The sequence below is a fragment of the Bos indicus genome, chromosome 26, assembly GCF_029378745.1.
Source record: "Bos indicus isolate NIAB-ARS_2022 breed Sahiwal x Tharparkar chromosome 26, NIAB-ARS_B.indTharparkar_mat_pri_1.0, whole genome shotgun sequence".
In the NCBI taxonomy this organism is placed as follows: domain Eukaryota; kingdom Metazoa; phylum Chordata; class Mammalia; order Artiodactyla; family Bovidae; genus Bos; species Bos indicus.
In genome coordinates this window covers 15,988,339-16,006,969 of record NC_091785.1, presented here as the reverse complement: position 1 = coordinate 16,006,969, position 18,631 = coordinate 15,988,339, and the positions used below count along the sequence as shown (strand labels likewise).

At 37.1% G+C, this 18,631-nt stretch overlaps 1 protein-coding gene and 1 long non-coding RNA gene across 2 annotated transcripts in view; one reads left to right on the top strand and one right to left on the bottom strand.

Annotated features, from left to right (window-relative positions):
- LOC109553186 (cytochrome P450 2C18-like) overlaps positions 1–18,631 on the bottom strand; it is a 41,420-nt gene that overhangs the window by 8,999 nt on the left and 13,790 nt on the right. The window contains exons 5-7 of the mRNA XM_019953167.2: positions 17,775–17,951; positions 13,340–13,481; positions 10,594–10,781 (exon numbers count right to left, since the gene is read on the bottom strand). Coding sequence (XP_019808726.2) covers positions 10,594–10,781; positions 13,340–13,481; positions 17,775–17,951 — 507 coding nt within the window. The remainder of the gene's footprint in view (positions 1–10,593; positions 10,782–13,339; positions 13,482–17,774; positions 17,952–18,631) is intronic.
- Positions 12,177–14,121, top strand: LOC109553187 (uncharacterized). The gene is made up of 2 exons (XR_002179981.2): positions 12,177–12,368; positions 13,702–14,121. It is a non-coding gene; the product is annotated as an uncharacterized lncRNA (long non-coding RNA).

Genomic DNA, 18,631 nt, shown 5'->3' with positions numbered 1-18,631 from the left:
ACCACCATCCCCTTTGTGTCAGGGCGGAAACCAGACACTGAAAAGACCAGCAAACAGAAGAAGCTATAACAGAGGGAACCGCCTTGGAAGCTACAGGCAATAGATTAAAACCCTGTGGTTAGTACTGTCTACATAGGAAGGGGCCTATAGATCTTGAGAAATATAAGTCAGACCAAGGAACTAGCCAAAAATGAACTGACCCCACAATACCCAAACAAAACCAGAGAAAGTCCTAGATATATTTTTACTATTTTTATGATCATTCTTTTTTTTTTTTAATTTTTAAAAAAATTTTAAGTTCTCTATTATTCCTTTAATTTTCACTTTTATAACCTATTACTTTGCAAAAAAAAAAACCCTATTTTTTTAAACAAAATTCATATATATAGTTTTTATAATTTTTGTGACCTTTTTTTTCTTCTTCTTCTTTTCTTTAACATTGTATTTTTGAAATTCCAAACTCTACTCTAGATTTTTAATTTTAGCTTTTTGGTATTTGTTATCAATTTTGTACCTATATTTTCTTTATAATTTTTGTGACTTTATTTGTTTTTGTTTTTGTTTGTTTTTCTCTCTCTTTCTTTTTCTTCTTCCTTTTTTAACATTGTATTTTTGAAATTCCAAACTCTACTCTAGATTTTTAACTTTTGCTTTTTGGTATTTGTTATCAATTTTGTACCTATATTTTCTTTATAATTTTTGCGACTTTGTTTTTGTTTGGTTTTTTTCCTCTCTTTCTTTTCCTTCTTCTTTTCTTTAACATTGTATTTTTGAAATTCCAAACTCTACTCTAGATTTTTAATTTTTGCTTTTATGTATTTGTTACCAATTTTGTACCTTTAAGAACCCAATCTTCAGTACCCATTTTTCACTAGGGAGCGAGATTACTGGCTTGACTGCTCTCTCTCCCTTTGGATTCTCCTTTTTCTCCACCAGGTCGCCTGTGTCTCCTCCCTAACCCCTCTCTACTCTACCCAACTCTGTGAATTTCTGTGTGTTCCAGACCGTGGAGAACACTTAGGGAACTGATTACTGGCTGGATCTGTCTCCGTCCTTTTCATTCCCCCCTTTTATCCTCCTCTGTCTTCTTCATCCTTCTTCTCTTCTCTGTATAACTCCGTGAACATCTCTGAGTGGTCCAGTTGTGGAGTGCACATAAGGAAGTGATTACTGGCTAGCCCACTCTCTCCTCTATTGATTCCACCTCATCTCATTCGGGTCGCCTCTAACTCCCTCCTCCCTCTTCTCTTCTCCATGTAACGCTGTGAACCTCTCTGGGTGACCCTCATGGTAGAGAAACTTTTCATCTTTAACGTAGATGTTTTATCAATGGTACTGTATAGAAGGAGAAGTTTTGAAACTACTGTAAAAATAAGACCGATAACTGGAAGCAGGAGGCTTAAGTCCAAACCCTGACTCCAGGGAACATTAATTGACAGGAGCTCATCAAACGCCTCCATACCTACACTGAAACCAAGCACCACACAAGGGCCAACAAGTTCCAGGGCAAGACGTACCAAGAAAATTCTCCAGCAACACAGGAACACAGCCCTGAGCTCCAAGATACAGGCTTCCCAAAGTCACCCCAAAACCATAGACATCTCATAACTCATTACTGGACACTTCATTGCACTCCAGAGAGAAGAAATCCAGCTCCACCCACCAGAACACCGACACAAGCTTCCCTAACCAAGAAACCTTGACAAGCCACCTATACAAACCCACACACAGCGAGGAAATGCCACAATAAAGGGAACTCCACCAACTGCCAGAATACAGAAAGGACACCCCAAACTCAGCAATTTAAACAAGATGAAGAGACAGAGGAATACCCAGCAGGTAAAGGAACAGGATAAATGCCCACCAAACCAAACAAAAGAGGAAGAGATAGGGAATCTACCTGATAAAGAATTCCAAATAATGATAGTGAAATTGATCCAAAATCTTGAAATCAAAGTGGAATCACAGATAAATAGCCTGGAGACAAGGATTGAGAAGATGCAAGAAAGGTTTAACAAGAACCTAGAAGAAATAAAAAAGAGTCAGTATATAATGAATAATGCAATAAATGAAATCCAAAACACTCTGGAGGCAACAAATAGTAGAATAACAGAGGCAGAGGATAGGATTAGTGAATTAGAAGATAGAATGGTAGAAATAAATGAATTAAAGAGGAAAAAAGAAAAACAAATTAAAAGAAATGAGGACAATCTCAGAGACCTCCAGGACAATATTAACGCTACAACATTCGAATCATAGGGGTCCCAGAAGAAGAAGACAAAAAGAAAAACCATGAGAAAATACTTGAGGAGATAATAGTTGAAAACTTCCCTAAAATGGGGAAGGAAATAATCACTCAAGTCCAGGAAACCCAGAGAGTCCCAAACAGGATAAACCCAAGGCGAAACACCCCAAGACACATATTAATCAAATTAACAAAGATCAAACACAGAGAACAAATATTAAAAGCAGCAAGGGAAAAACAACAAATAACATACAAGGGAATTCCCATAAGGATAACAGCTGATCTTTCAATAGAAACTCTTCAAGCCAGGAGGGAATGGCAAGACATACTTAAAGTGATGAAAGAAAATAACCTACAGCCCAGATTACTGTACCCAGCGAGGATCTCATTCAAATATGAAGGAGAAATCAAAAGCTTTACAGACAAGCAAAAGCTGAGAGAATTCAGCACCACCAAACCAGCTCTCCATTAAAGGATATTCTCTAGACAGGAAACACAAAAACGGTGTATAAATTCGAACCCAAAACAATAAAGTAAATGGCAATGGGATCATACTTATCAATAATTACCTTAAACGTAAATGGGTTGAATGCCCCAACCAAAAGACAAAGACTGGCTGAATGGACACAAAAACAAAACCCCTATATATGCTGTCTACAAGAGACCCACCTCAAAACAGGGGACACATACAAACTGAAAGTGAAGGGCTAGAAAAACATTTTCCATGCAAATAGGGACCCAAAAGACAGCAGGAGTAGCAATACTCATATCAGATAAAATAGACTTTAAAACAAAGGCTGTGAAAAGAGACAAAGACAGTCACTACATAATGATCAAAGGATCAATCCAAGAAGAAGATATAACAATTATAAATATATATGCACCCAACATGGGAGCACCGCAATATGTAAGACAAATGCTAACAAGTATGACAGGGGAAATTAACAATAACACAATAATAGTGGGAGACTTTAATACCCCACTCACACCTATGGATAGATCAACTAAACAGAAAATTAACAAGGAAACACAAACTTTAAATGATACAATAGACCAGTTAGGCCTAATTGATATCTATAGGACATTTCATCCCAAAACAATGAATTTCACCTTTTTCTCAAGCGCACATGGAACCTTCTCCAGGATAGATCACATCCTAGGCCATAAATCTAGCATTGGTAAATTAAAAAAAATTGAAATCATTCCAAGCATCTTTTCTGACGACAATGCAGTAAGTTTAGATCTCAATTACAGGAGAAAAACTATTAAAAATTCCAACATATGGAGGCTGAACAACACGCTGCTGAATAACCAACAAATCACAGAAGAAATCAAAAAAGAAATCAAAATTTGCATAAAAATGAATGAAAATGAAAACACAACAACCCAAAACCTGTGGGACACTGTAAAAGCAGTCCTAAGGGGAAAGTTCATAGCATACAGGCATACCTCAAGAAACAAGAACAAAGTCAAATAAATAACCTAACTCTACACCTAAAGTAACTAGAAAAGGAAGAAATGAAGAATCCCAGGGTTAGTAGAAGGAAAGAAATCTTAACAATTAGGGCAGAAATAAATGCAAAAGAAACAAAAGAAACCATAGCAAAAATCAACAAAGCCAAAAGCTGGTTCTTTGAAAGGATAAATAAAATTGACAAATCGTTAGCCAGACTCATCAAGAAACAAAGGGAGAAAAGTCAAATCAATAAAATTAGAAATGAAAATGGAGAGATCACAACAGACAACACAGAAATACAAAGGATCATAAGAGACTACTATCAACAATTATATGCCAATAAAATGGGCAACGTGGAAGAAATGGACAAATTCTTAGAAAAGTACAACTTTCCAAAACTGGACCAGGAAGAAATAGAAAATCTTAACAGACCCATCACAAGCACAGAAATTGAAACTGTAATCAAAAATCTTCCAGCAAACAAAAGCTCAGGTCCAGACGGCTTCACAGCTGAATTCTACCAAAAATTTAGAGAAGAGCTAACACCTATCCTACTCAAACTCTTCCAGAAAATTGCAGAGGAAGGTAAACTTCCAAACTCACTCTATGAGGCAACCATCACCCTAATACCAAAACCTGACAAAGATGCCACAAAAAAAGAAAACTGCAGGCCAATATCACTGATGAACCTAGATGCAAAAATCCTTAACAAAATTCTAGCAATCAGAATCCAACAACACATTAAAAAGATCATACACCATGACCAAGTGGGCTTTATCCCAGGGATGGAAGGATTCTTCAATATCTGCAAATTAATCAATGTAATACACCACATTAACAAATTGAAAAATAAAAGCCATATGATTATCTCAATAGATGCACAGAAAGCCTTTGACAAAATTAAACATCCATTTATGATAAAAAACTCTCCAGAAAGCAGGAATAGAAGGAACATACCTCAACATAATAAAAGCTATATATGACAAACCCACAGCAAACATTATCCTCAATGGTGAAAAATTGAAAGCATTTCCTCTAAAGTCAGGAACAAGACAAGGGTGCCCACTTTCACTATTACTATTCAACATAGTTTTGGAAGTTTTGGCCACAGCAATCAGGGCAGAAAAAGAAATAAAAGGAATCCAGATTGGAAAAGAAGAAGTAAAACTCTCACTGTTTGCAGATGACATGATCCTCTACATAGAAAACCCTAAAGACTCCACCAGAAAATTACTAGAACTAATCAATGATTATAGTAAAGTTGCAGGATATAAAATCAACACACAGAAATCCCTTGCATTCCTATACACTAATAATGAGAAAACAGAAAGAGAAATTAAGGAAACAATTCCATTCACTGTTGCAACGGAAAGAATAAAATACTTAGGAATATATCTACCTAAAGAAACTAAAGACCTATATATAGAAAACTATAAAACACTGGTGAAAGAAATCAAAGAGGACACTAATATATGGAGAAATATACCATGTTCATGGATTGGAAGAATCAATATAGTGAAAATGAGTATACTACCCAAAGCAATTTATAGATTCAATGCAATCCCTATCAAGCTACCAATGGTATTCTTCACAGAGCTAGAACAAATAATTTCACAATTTGTATGGAAATACAAAAAACCTCGAATAGCCAAAGCTATCTTGAGAAAGAAGAATGGAACTGGAGGAATCAACCTACCTGACTTCAGGCTCTACTACAAAGCCACAGTCATCAAGACAGTATGGTACTGGCACAAAGACAGCAATATATATCAATGGAAAATAGAAAGCCCAGAGATAAATCCACGCACATATGGACACCTTATCTTTGACAAAGGAGGCAAGAATATACAATGGATTAAAGACAATCTCTTTAACAAGTGGTGCTGGGAAAACTGGTCAACCACTTGTAAAAGAATGAAACTAGAACACTTTCTAACACCATACACAAAAATAAACTCAAAATGGATTAAAGATCTAAACGTAAGACCAGAAACTATATAACTCCTAGAGGAGAACATAGGCAAAACACTCTCCGACACAAATCACAGCAGGATCCTCTATGACCCACCTCCCAGAATATTGGAAATAAAAGCAAAAATAAATGGGACCTAATTAAATTTAAAAGCTTCTGCACAACAAAGGAAACTATTAGCAAGGTGAAAAGACAGCCTTCAGAATGGGAGAAAATAATAGCAAATGAAGCAACTGACAAAGAATTAATCTCAAAAATATACAAGCAGTTCCTGTGGCTCAATTCCAGAAAAATAAATGACCCAATCAAAAAATGGGCCAAAGAACTAAATAGACATTTCTCCAAAGAAGACATACACATGGCTAACAAATACATGAAAAGATGCTCAACATCACTCATTATCAGAGAAATGCAAATCAAAACCACTATGAGGTACCATTTCACGCCAGTCAGAATGGCTGTGATCCAAAAGTCTACAAGCAATAAATGCTGGAGAGGGTGTGGAGAAAAGGGAACCCTCTTCACTGTTGGTGGGAATGCAAACTAGTACAGCCACTATGGAGAACAGTGTGGAGATTCCTTAAAAAACTGGAAATAGAACTGCTTTATGTTCCAGCAATCCCACTCCTGGGCATACACACTGAGGAAACCAGAATTGAAAGAGACACGTGTACCCCAATGTTCATCGCAGCACTGTTTATAATAGCCAGGACATGGAAGCAACCTAGATGTCCATCAGCAGATGAATGGATAAGAAAGCAGTGGTACATATACACAATGGAGTATTACTCAGCCATTAAAAAGAATACATTTGAATCAGTTCTAATGAGGTAGATGAAACTGGAGCCTATTATACAGAGTGAAGTAAGCCAGAAAGAAAAACACCAATACAGTATACTAATGCATATATATGGAATTTAGAAAGATGGTAACAATAACCCTGTATACGAGACAGCAAAAGAGACACTGATGTATAGAACAGTCTTTTGTACTCTGTGGGAGAGGGAGAGGGTGGGATGATTTGGGAGAATGGCATTGAAATACGTATAATATCATATATGAAACGAGTCACCAGTCCAGGTTCGATGCATGATACTGGATGCTTGGGGCTGGTAAACTGGAATGACCCAGAGGGATGGTATGGGTAGGGAGGAGGGAGGAGGTTTCAGGATGGGGAACACGTGTGTACCTGTGGCAGATTCATTTCGATATTTAGCAAAACCAATACAATATCGTAAAGTTTAAAAATAAAATAAAAACAGATTAGTAGTTATCAGGGGCTAAAATTGGGGGAAATGGATTGGTTGCAAAAGGAGAATAAGGGAAATTTTCAAGATGATGAAAATGTGTTATATCTTACTTGTGGTGGTAGTGACATAACTTCACATATTGGTCAAAACTCTTTAGACTCTGTACTTAAAAGGGTAATTTTTCTTTTACATAACTTATACCTCAAGTGAAAAATAGAAGAAGATATTGTCACAAAAAGCACATGGTAAAAAGTGAGTCTTCTTCCTATCTAGCTGCACCAACTCATTTAGACTTTTCAAAAATAATCATTCCCACCAACTAGTTACATGTGCTTTCACAGATATTATGCATATCAGCAGATAATCCTATATACATTTACGCTACTTAGCATTTTCTTCTCTTTTTACCCAATGACAAACATCCACTAGATTTTGATTTTTTCTATAATGAAATAATTTAGATATTGCCCTATGTCAACATATATGCTTCTACTGCTGCTAAGTCTCTTCAGTCATGTCAGACTCTCTGTGACCCTATGGACAGTAGTCCACCAGGCTTTTCTGGCCATGTGATTCTCCAGGAAAGAATACTGGAGTGGATTGCCATGCTCTCCTCCTCCAGACACAGGATCAAACCTGTGTCTCTGATGACTCCTGTACTGGCAGGCGGGTTCTTTAGCACTAGCTCCACCTGGAAGCCCGTCAACACATACACATCTGCCTTATTCATACTACACAATATAAATGTGCCATTACACTTACAATGAACATTTAGTAGCTAAAAATACTTTTTTTATTACAAGTAATGATGCAAGGATGCATTTTGATATTCCTTCACAAGCATTTGTAGTAGATACCAAGAATTATAACTCTTGCATTATAAGATATATTTTATTTTTTAATAATTATGGCCAAAATGTCCTTCAAAAAAAGAAAAAAAAGATATACTTATTTACAGTCTTATCAGTGGCACCTGAAAGTACTTGTTTACGTATATCCTCACTAGTAAAAGATTTTTTTCAGCCTTTAACTTCATCATTCTGATAGATGAAAATGTCTCATAGTTTTAGCTCATATTTTAAAATATATGTTACATGGTTTAATTCTGGCAACATTTTGAAGTAAGCACGATTAGTATTATCGACAGTATACAAATGTCTTCAGTAGGACATGAATAATCACACAAAGTGACATAAATAGGAATAAAAATAGATTCACTTCAGTTCCAGTAACGTTTTGACCACCAAATCAAATTGCACTAAATGTATATTTGTTTTTTTTTTAATTTTATTTTATTTTTAAACTTTACAATATTGTATTAGTTTTGCCCAACATCGAAATGAATCCGCCACAGGTATTTGTTTTTAATTTTTCAGGTTTTTAGTGTTGCAGAATTAAGGATGAGGGAGTTCTAAACCCATGTGAGAGGGAAAAAAAAAAAACTTAGAGCAGCTCTAACATGGTAGACTTGCGTGATCTATGGCTACTTATATTTAAAGCAAGTCAAAAGTAAATAAAATTTAAAATTCAGTTCCTCAGTTGCATTAATCACCTTTCAGGCATTCACTGGGCACATGTGGCTAGTGGTTGTCATAAGGGGAACACAGATATTCAGAATCCCATCTTTCCCAGAAGATAGCAGTAATAATTTCAACCTTAAGAAACTCACAACCCTTTTCTCCTCAAAGTAGAATTTTTAGTTATTTTATTTTTATATATAATAGTAACATATGCAGTCTTCAAAATAAAATAGCCTGTAGGATGCCAACTAGAAAGTCTGAATAAAAACAGAAACCATGTGTTAGCAAGCACTGGAAAACTGCTGACTAAAATTGGTCTCCAGATTCCAGATGGAAGAAACTGGGAAGGCAAACTGGCATCTGCAGTCAGTTTTTGACTGTGTACATATACAATTCTGAAATAGGGGTGTTTTATAATTCTGTCTAGTGGAGGAAAGATGAACATTTTCTGGGAGAAGACAGACATCACCTAAGACTGCGTTTTTTTCTTATATAATATCTGAGATTAAGCCATACTTATTAGGCACAGAAAAGGCAGTACTAACTGAACACCCAAAAGAAATATATATACATAATAAAAACATACCCACAGTATGGAAAATTTCCCACCTATTTTATGAAGCCAGCATTACCTTGATATCAGAAGTCTGACAAAAATTTTTGAGAAAGGATAATTGTAGACCAGCCTCTTACAAATTAAAATACAAATGTCCTCAATAAAATGTAGCAAACCAAATTCAGCTTTTTATATATGACAGAGACAGAGAGAGAAGGAACAAAATATATACCATATAAACAAATGCAGAGAATCCACTTGATCAAATTATACACGCATTTGTGGAAAAGATTAGATTGTGAACAGCAAGGGAGAGGGGAAAATAGGGAGTTCCTAATCAATGGGCGTAAAATGTTTGCCAAGGGTTTGGGGGAGAGAGGGATGAATAGACAGAGCACAGAGGATTTTTAGAGCCATGAAACTACTCTATATAATACTACAATGATGGACACATATCATTAGACTCTTGCTCAAACTCACAGAATGTACAACAACAAGAGTGAACCCTAATGCAAATGATGAACTTTGGAGGCTAATGATGGTCAGTATAGGCTCATCAATTGTAAAAAAGGGTACCAGTGTGGTAGAGGATATTGATAATAGGTGAGGCAGGAAGTATATGGGAAATCACTGTATCTTCAGCTTAAAATTGCTGTGAACCTAAAACTGCTATAAAAAATAAAGTTTACCCCCCAAATCATACAAAAATAGGATTAGGAAGTATTTCCCTAATCTGCTTTTTTTAAATATTTACGAAAATGTACATAAAATATCATTCTCAATGATGAGATATATAACCCTCACCTCTTCCAGGATATCATAAATGAAACAACAGCCACCATCCCCACCTTGTTCAATATTATCCTTGAAATCCTGCTAGTGTGATAATGCAATAAAGTAAATCAAAGTCATGAGAATTGGAAAATAAAGAAAAAAACAAATATTAAACCAGATGGCAGAATTGTGGTACCTATAGATATTACAAATAAATCTACAAACAAATTATTAACAATGATATATGAATTTGGAAAGGTTGCTAGATATAAGGTCATCAAGGTAATAAAATCAATTATATTTCTATATACCAAAAAAATGGAAAAAGCAATTTTAAAATTATAAAATGTATAATAAGATCAAGAATATTTCTTATCTGAGAAAAACATAACAGATGTGCAAGTCACTGTACAAACAAAACAGTATCAAAAAAATTAAAGAAAGTCCAAATTAACTGTATCTGTGAATTGAAAGCATCAGCATGTCAAGATGTCAATTTCCAAATTGATTTGATACTACTATGAAAAAAATCACATCTGAATGTTTTGGGTAATTGACAAATTAATACTAAAATTTACCTGGAAATATAAACAGCTAAGAGTAGCCAAAAGAATATTAAAGAAGCAGAACAATTTGGGAGACTTAGCCAGATATTGAGAGCCATCATAAAGATTTATAGCCACAAATTGGAAACAGCAGAAAACCCATCAAGCTGCCACATGTATGATTTTTCCAATTCTCTCATCTTGAGGACTGAAGTCATACAGTGAATATGGGAACTTCAAGAGTGTTGAGGTCACTGTAAGAGAAACAAATTTACCTTGGGGATAAGGTAGTTTCTGAATTTAATGTCACGGGTCACCGCATGGGGCAGATTGGTGGGGACGAGGTCAATATATCTCTGGATCTCGTGCACCACAGCATCCATGTAGGGCATGTGGCTTCTGTCCTGCATGCAGGGGCTCCGATGTCTGCCAATCACATGGTCAATCTCTTCCTGGACTTTAGCTGATAAGACACAAGTAAGACTACCGGGAAAAAGAGGAAAACACATGCCACATTTTCATACCAAATCAGGGTGACATAAAACTCTGTAAAGGTATTCCAACATCGTTATAAACATCAATTATATGTCCAGAAATATACCTAGACTTAGAGAGTTTTCATAATACAAGTACAAATTACACTCATACAAGCTAGGCTTTGGGATAAATCTGTGCTGCTGCTGCTGCTAAGTCACTTCAGTCGTGTCCAACTCTGTGTGACCCCATGGACGGCAGCCTACCAGGCTCCCCCGTCCCTGGGATTCTCCAGGCAAGAACACTGGAGTGGGTTGCCATTTCCTTCTCCAATGCATGAAAGTGAAAAGTGAAAGTGAAGTTGCTCAGTCATGTCTGACTCTTAGCGACCCCATGGACTGTAGCCTACCAGGCTCCTCCATCCATGGGATTTTCCAGGCAAGAGTACTGGAGTGGGGTGCCTTTGCCTTCTCCAGGGATAAATCTGTGCACACCTATATATTAGCATGAAAAGTGAAAAAAGTGTTAGTCGCTCAGTCATGTCTGACTCTTCCTGACCCTATGGACTAGTAGCCCACCAGGCTCCTCTGTCCATAGATTCTCCAGGCAAGAATACTGGAGTGGATTGCCATGCCCTCCTCCAGGGGAATCTTCCCGACTCTTGCCTCCTGCATCGCAGGCAGATTCTTTACCATCTGAGCCACCAGGGAAGCCTATATATTAGCATGCATGCGTGCTAAGTCGTTTCAGTCATGTCCAACTCTTTGCAACCCTATGAACTGTAGTTTGCCAGGTTCCTCTGTTCATGGAATTCTCCTGGCAAGGATACTGGGGTAGGTTGCAATGCCCTCCTCCAGGGGCTCTTCTGGACACAGGGATCGAACCCGCCTGTCTTACATCTTCTGCATTGGCAGGCAGGTTCTTTATCACTAGTGCCACCTGGGAAGCACATATATTAGCATGATGAAACACTTTAAACACAAACGGTATATTATTAACTCAAGAGATGTCTGTCATCACATGTAGGAGACAGGAAGAATAAAACAAAAGCAGGCCCCAGCAAGGGCCGCAAAAGAAGTTTATTGATAAACTGGATGCTATAAGGCATGAGACTCTTGGAACAAGTCCAGAGGGAACAGTTCATAATCATGAAAACAAGATATGATCCTGGGGTCGGAAAACCAACCACAGACTGTTTCTCGACTGGCCTCTCAGAGAGTCACATGTTTTATATATCTGGTGAAAAATCTGTAGATAAGAATATTAGTCTTACTTACTGATTTGTTATTGATTACTGTTTCTTAATTACTAAATGGTTAATGATCATTTTGTTCTTTGGCCCTGAAGGCCACACAAGTTATAGTTTAACTCCCTGCATATTCTTTCCTTCACGGCTGAGGGTATAATAAAGCCGGCTTGGATTCAGGCGCGGCACCTTCGCCTTGGAGTGGTGTCGGCTCCCTGATCCTCGCTTTTCTATGAATTCTTGTGTCTCGTTTCTCATTCTCTCACCGTATCACGCTTTCGGAAACCCTGCTTGTTGAGCTGGTCTCGACAATCACAGAAAGAAAAACAGGTATCAAGTATTATTTTCATATCAAAATAATTTACGATGTTTTAAAAATCAAATTCTATAACTGATGTATGTATGGTTTGCAATTGTATATGTATTGTGTGTGTGTTTATTTGCAACGTGAAATGCTATCTTATTTAATGTTTAAAAAGGGAAAAAATTCTTTTAGGTACAGTTCAGTTCAATTCAGTCGCTCAGTCATGTCCAACTCTTTGCGACCCCATGAACTGCAGCACGCCAGGCCTCCCTGTCCATCACCAACTCCCGGAGTCCACCCAAACCCATGCCCATTGAGTCGGTGATGCCATCCAGCCATCTCATCCTCTGTCATCCCCTTCTCCACCTACCCCCAATCTTTCCCAGCATCAGGGTCTTTTCCAATGAGTCAGCTCTTTGCATCAGGTGGCCTTTTAGGTACATATTCTGTCTAAATAGCATATATCTTTTTCTAAATCTAACCTTTTAAAGTACTTCTCAGACCAAAAATTTTCTCAGGCTTTCTCACCAGATTTCTAGAATTTCTGCTATACTTCAACAATATAGCTCCCATCTTCCCTACCCTAGCATTATAATGCTGCATATTTAGAACAGGGAAAGATTTAGGTAAAAATACATCTACCATTCAAAGTGGCCACTTCTTAAGAAAACTAATAGTCCATTGTAGGCCAATTTATGCTGGTTGTGCCTGCTGCAAATCCCTTCCCATGAAGTCCAGATACTTAACCAGAATTTTTTATTGATGAAATCCATAGCTTTATTGCCTTTGATACTGCTCATACTGTCTTCACTTTTCTCAGCAATCCTCCCTACTATACAAATTTGTCTTACTTTCACCTTTTTTTTTTTTTTTTTAATATTTGGGCAGCTTATAGTGGGTGGCAAAGAAATTTCAAAACTAAAGCTTCTCTAAGAGAAATTATAAGACAGAAGACCCAATATCTTCCCCGAAACTCACCCTGCCCACCATGTTATACCTGTGACCTCTGGGTGTTTCAGCAGCATGAGGAGCCCATATCTCAGCGTGGTGCTCGTTGTCTCTGTCCCAGCTCCAAACAAATCAGACACAGATGCTATCAAGTTTTCAAAAGTAAACTCCATCTCTTGATTGTGTTTTTCCTATAAGTTATTTGATGTAATTATCTGGTAGTTTGCCAGTATAAATAATTAAAATCAATCCAAAATAACACACTGTTACAAAGCTAAACAAACCTAGACACTCGAGTGCAGTACTACAACAAGTACTACACCAAGCCTCTTTTGCAGGCACACTGGTGAAGCAACCTACTTCTTACCAAAGAGCTTGCTGATGCCAGTTTCTCTCTTTCTTTCTTCATAGTCAAAACACAGATACAGACGTAGAAGTGGTGCAGTCATCATTTTGAAACATGAGTATCTGAACATAAAGATGAAACCTACATACTTAAATATGCTGAAGAAAAATGGAAGGCACTTGAGTTCAATGTACACGTCATGGCTAGCCCTGGACTTCCCAACATAAGAGTCTCTGTGAATCCATTCTTTTTCTTTGTAATATATTCTAGGATGTGCTGCTATGTTAGCTTTTGCACATTTTCAACTTCTTCATGTGTCTTTAGGCAGAGTCCAGATAAAATGGTTTAAAAGGAAAAGAGAATTGCAAACTCTTGATTCTGGTTTATAACATTTTTCAAGATATGGCTCTAATTTGCTCATTTCTATCAATTAAGGTTGTGTTTGCCTACCAATAAAAAAAAAAGTTAACAGTGGTTTAAAGAAATAGTGAGTTTATTTATCCCACATACAAAGACAAAATGGGGCTGGCCACTACTGTATTCCAAGATGTGAGGCAATAGGCAGCTTGGGCGAGGAAATGAGTGCAGATGCTCAGAATAAGGAATTGACTGAATAAAGCTCTCACAAATTGGAAGTTGGGAGAGTAAAAGCCCTTCACAAGGACAACTAAGGTGGGTTTAGAGGAGGGATATATGTGACATAAAATTGATAATAAGAATGGGACAATCTGAAATACTGACTACAGAGGTCATGAGCATACCAAAAATAATCATTTCTTCATATCCAGTCCTCTAGACTAGCATTAATTTAATAAGGCTCTTATAATCCCCAGGTGACCTGTGGCATACCCAATATTATACAATCCAACACCATTAAGATAGACTTAACCCTATCACAGTTGTACCTGATAGACAAAAGTAGTTATCCCCATTGGTAACATCAACTTCATACAGTTTCTAAGTTTGTCAACTCAAAATTACTCTGAGACCAAGAAGGAGAGTAGAGTTCTTATAAACCGTTATTGCTATTTCTATCTGTTCATGTGAATTTGAAGAATCAATGGTTATGTACACATAGCCTATCAAAACTAAACTAGCCTATACAAAACCTTGCTGAAGGAAATTAAAGAAGACCTAAATAAATGGAAATACATCCCATGTTCATCTATTGAAAGACTTAAAAGTTAAGATGGCATTACTCCCTAACTGATCTACAGATGCAACATGATCCATGTGAAAATGGATCAGATTCTACTAGGATGGTTAGAATCAAAAAGACAGATAATTCGAAGCACTGTCAAATATGTGAATAAATTGTAAGCTTCATACACTGCTGGTGAGTATATAAAATGGTGCAGCCAATTTTACGTGTAAGTTTTCTTCTAGATTTATAGCTTCAGTTCTTACATTAAGACTTTGATCTGCCACACTTCCTTCAAAGGTTAAATATAAAGTTATCATCTGTCTGTGCTGGGCTCAGTTGTGTTCGACTCTTTGTGACTCCATGGACTACAGCCTACCAGGCTCCTCTGTCCTTGGAACTTCCCAAGCAAGAATACAGGAGTGGATTGTCATTTCCTATTCCAGGGATCTTCCTGACCCAGGGATTGAACTCCCATCTCCTATGTCACTCGCACTGGCAGGCAGATTCTTTGCCACTGTGTGACCTGGGAAGCCCACCAACAATTCTATCACTAGGTATATACCCAAGAGAAATTAAAACATATGTGTATACAAAACCTGTGGGGCTTCCCAGGTGGTGCTAGTAGTAAAGAGTCCGCCTGCCATTACAGCAGGGGTAAAAGGTATGGGCTCAGTTCCTGGCTTGGGAAGATCCCCTGGAGCAGGCCATGGCAACCAACTCCAGTATTCTTGCCTGGAGAATCCCATGGACAGAGGAGCTGACAGGCTACAGTCCATAGGGTCGCAAAGAGTTGGACATGACTGAAGCAACTTAACAAATGCACACATACATAAAACTTGTACATAAATGTCCACAAACTCATAAAAACCAAAATAGAAGGAACCAAAATGTCCATCAACCAACAAACAGATATACAAAATGTGGTATATCCACACTGAAATGCCATTTAATCATTTAAAGGAATGAAGTACTGATGTATGCTACATTATCAATGAACCCTGAAAGCATTAAGTGAAAGAAGCTAGACACAAAAGACACATATTGTATAATTCCATTAACATGAAATGTCCAGAATAGCAAACTTATAAAGATGGAAGATAGGTTAGTGAAGCCTAGAACTGGGGAGACTGGGGAGGAGTGAGGGTGACTCCAAAAGCATATAAGATTTCTTTTCAAGGTCATAAAAATATTCAGAAATTGGTTGTGGTGGTAGTTGTTCAACTCTGTGAAAATATTGAATTGTATACTGAATGTGTGAGGGATATGGTATATAAATTATACTGAATAAAGATAAAATATATATATATATATAAATATATACTATAAAAAAATAAATATGATAGTGAACTCCAGAGAAACAATAAGGGTTTTAAACATAGCACTGATGAAACAGCCACTGTTAAATGGAATACCAGACATCGTAGAGCCTCCTTAACCCAGGATTAGTGGAGAGACTTCATAGCACAATGAGAATCCCTCAAATTATGTGCAAAATATCAGGAACTCATATAGGTGCATCTTTCTAGGACAGTTTCCTTACTCTTAATCAGATTCTCAAATCAACTGGGCCCCAGAAGGACAAAAATCATTGCCCAAGCACCAGAGAAAGCAGAGAGCAGATTTGCTTCTTCCTTGCTCCTGTTTCTTTAAGCCACTCCATGTGCTTCCCTTCATTCTGTTCAAAACACATGATTTGAGCAGTCCAGTGCAAATCCATGAACAATTCTTCAAATGTCATCTTCATCAGCATCTTTGGCTCCTTGCCATTTTAGCCTACTAACTGTTTTCTCATTTCTGCCCAGTGCTACAAAGTGGTTGAATAAAATAATCATGGCCTCAGATGAAGAAATTTCTTTCTCTAGAATTAGTTTCTACAGTGCTTTTTGCAGCTTTTACTGGATCCGGCCTTTCCCCAGTTCAAGAACGGCTTTGCACCTACACAAAATTTTTTATGGCACCTATATTGCTTTTGCCATAATTTTCAACTTGACCCTACCACTAATCACATTCACTATTAAAATTTACTATCTGAATTTTTCCCTCCTTAGTTGAACTTTTCAGATAACAAATTTGATCTTTTTACTGAGACTTCCCAGACACTCCCTATAATTTGGCTCTCATCCTCTCTTCTAACTAAAACTAATATTTATGGATCTTTGATAATATGACAAGATGGACAGATTGATTTTATTTCAGAATCCTCTGCATTTCCATGTTCCAGACTTTCATCAAGCCAAAGTCCAAAGAAATTAAAAATCTCATAGCTGGCCCTTGAGCTCCATTCTCATTGTACCGGTCATTCTACAAAACTCCCAGGATAATCTTCCCCAGTAATTATTTGCATTCTACTCTTGTTCTGGTTCATACATCTACCAGATAAAAATCAAAATTTCTAATGCCAACTTTTATGTTAACTTGAAGGACACCAACTTCCAACTCTATATCTTTCCAGAATCATTTTTGGTTACACTCAGTTAAGGCTTCTCTCTTCTACCCACCTAGTCTCTACCACAAACACCTCTGAACCTCTCATGACATCATTCTACCAATCTGAAATTCCCTCCCCGATGACTTATTGCAAATATTTGAAGATATACGTCAAGCTTCAGGACATACAGGAAACCCAAGCAGGCTAAATCCTTCCTTCTCACTCTCCCACATGCTATGTGAAATGATCACACCCACTTTCCCATTATGGCTCAGTATTTTGTATTTCTCACTTGTCTGCACTTCCATTTCACCTGAGATGTGTGTTCTCTTTCTTCTCATCTAGCCTATTAGTACCCAACAGACAAGGTCCATGTATCCCAGTTATTTAACTATTCAATTTTAAATCTCCCATGATGCTCAATCCAGATCCATGCACAAATAGTACCCAAAGTGCTAATCAAGCATTTCTCCTCTAACCATTAAACATCCCTAATAAGTACAGAACAAGTTAATGAACAAAAAAATTCAGGCAAATAGATAACCAATCTGTCATCAACATTTTACCTGTTCCATTTTGATCAGGAAACAATCGATGAAGTCCCGAGGATTGTTAATGTCCAGAGTTGCTTGATGTTCTTTTACTTTCTCCAAAACATAGCTTCTTATATAAGCAAAATTTTTAAATAGTTTGTTATGACTCCCTGGGAAATAGTCGATGAGAATAGGGAAAGTGTTGCAGACCTTAAAGATTAAAAATATGTATTTATTAAATTAAAAATATATGTTGAAGACATATATACCATATGCCTAGCCCTGGTTAAAAACTGAAGTGAATAAAAATGGTCTATATCTTCAGGGGGAGCTTTTTATATTATACATATAAAATAATTCTTTATGCTGATAGAGGTATTTAAGGGAGAAAACTCTGACCAGGTGATAAAAGTTGACAGTAATTTCCTATATTCATACAACAACCTTATGTTATTAAAGCATTTTTATGTCAATTCTCTCTTTTTCTAAATTAATTCTTCTTTACAACCTTGAAATACAGAGTAAGATGAATTACTATGATGCACATATTATATATGAGGACAGAGATTAAGGAAGTTTGGAAGTTTTATCATCCCAAGCCCAATCACCTGGTCAGCTAGGATACCAACTAAAGCATCAAACACCCCTGCCCTGGCCAGTGTTCCCGGTGGCATCTCTGTTCACAAACTTTCTTCCTCTCTGAAAGAGATATTCTCTTTCTTCCTAAAGTAGGATATTTCTGCTAAGTAATATGATGAGGAAATCACCAAGTGCGATTGGAGGACAAGCCTGTGCACAATGGAAACCTTCCAGGAAGGGCCTGGACGTTCATTGAGTGCTGTGGGCATGCTTCTGGGCAGTCACCAAAGTAGTTTATGGAAACTGGGTTT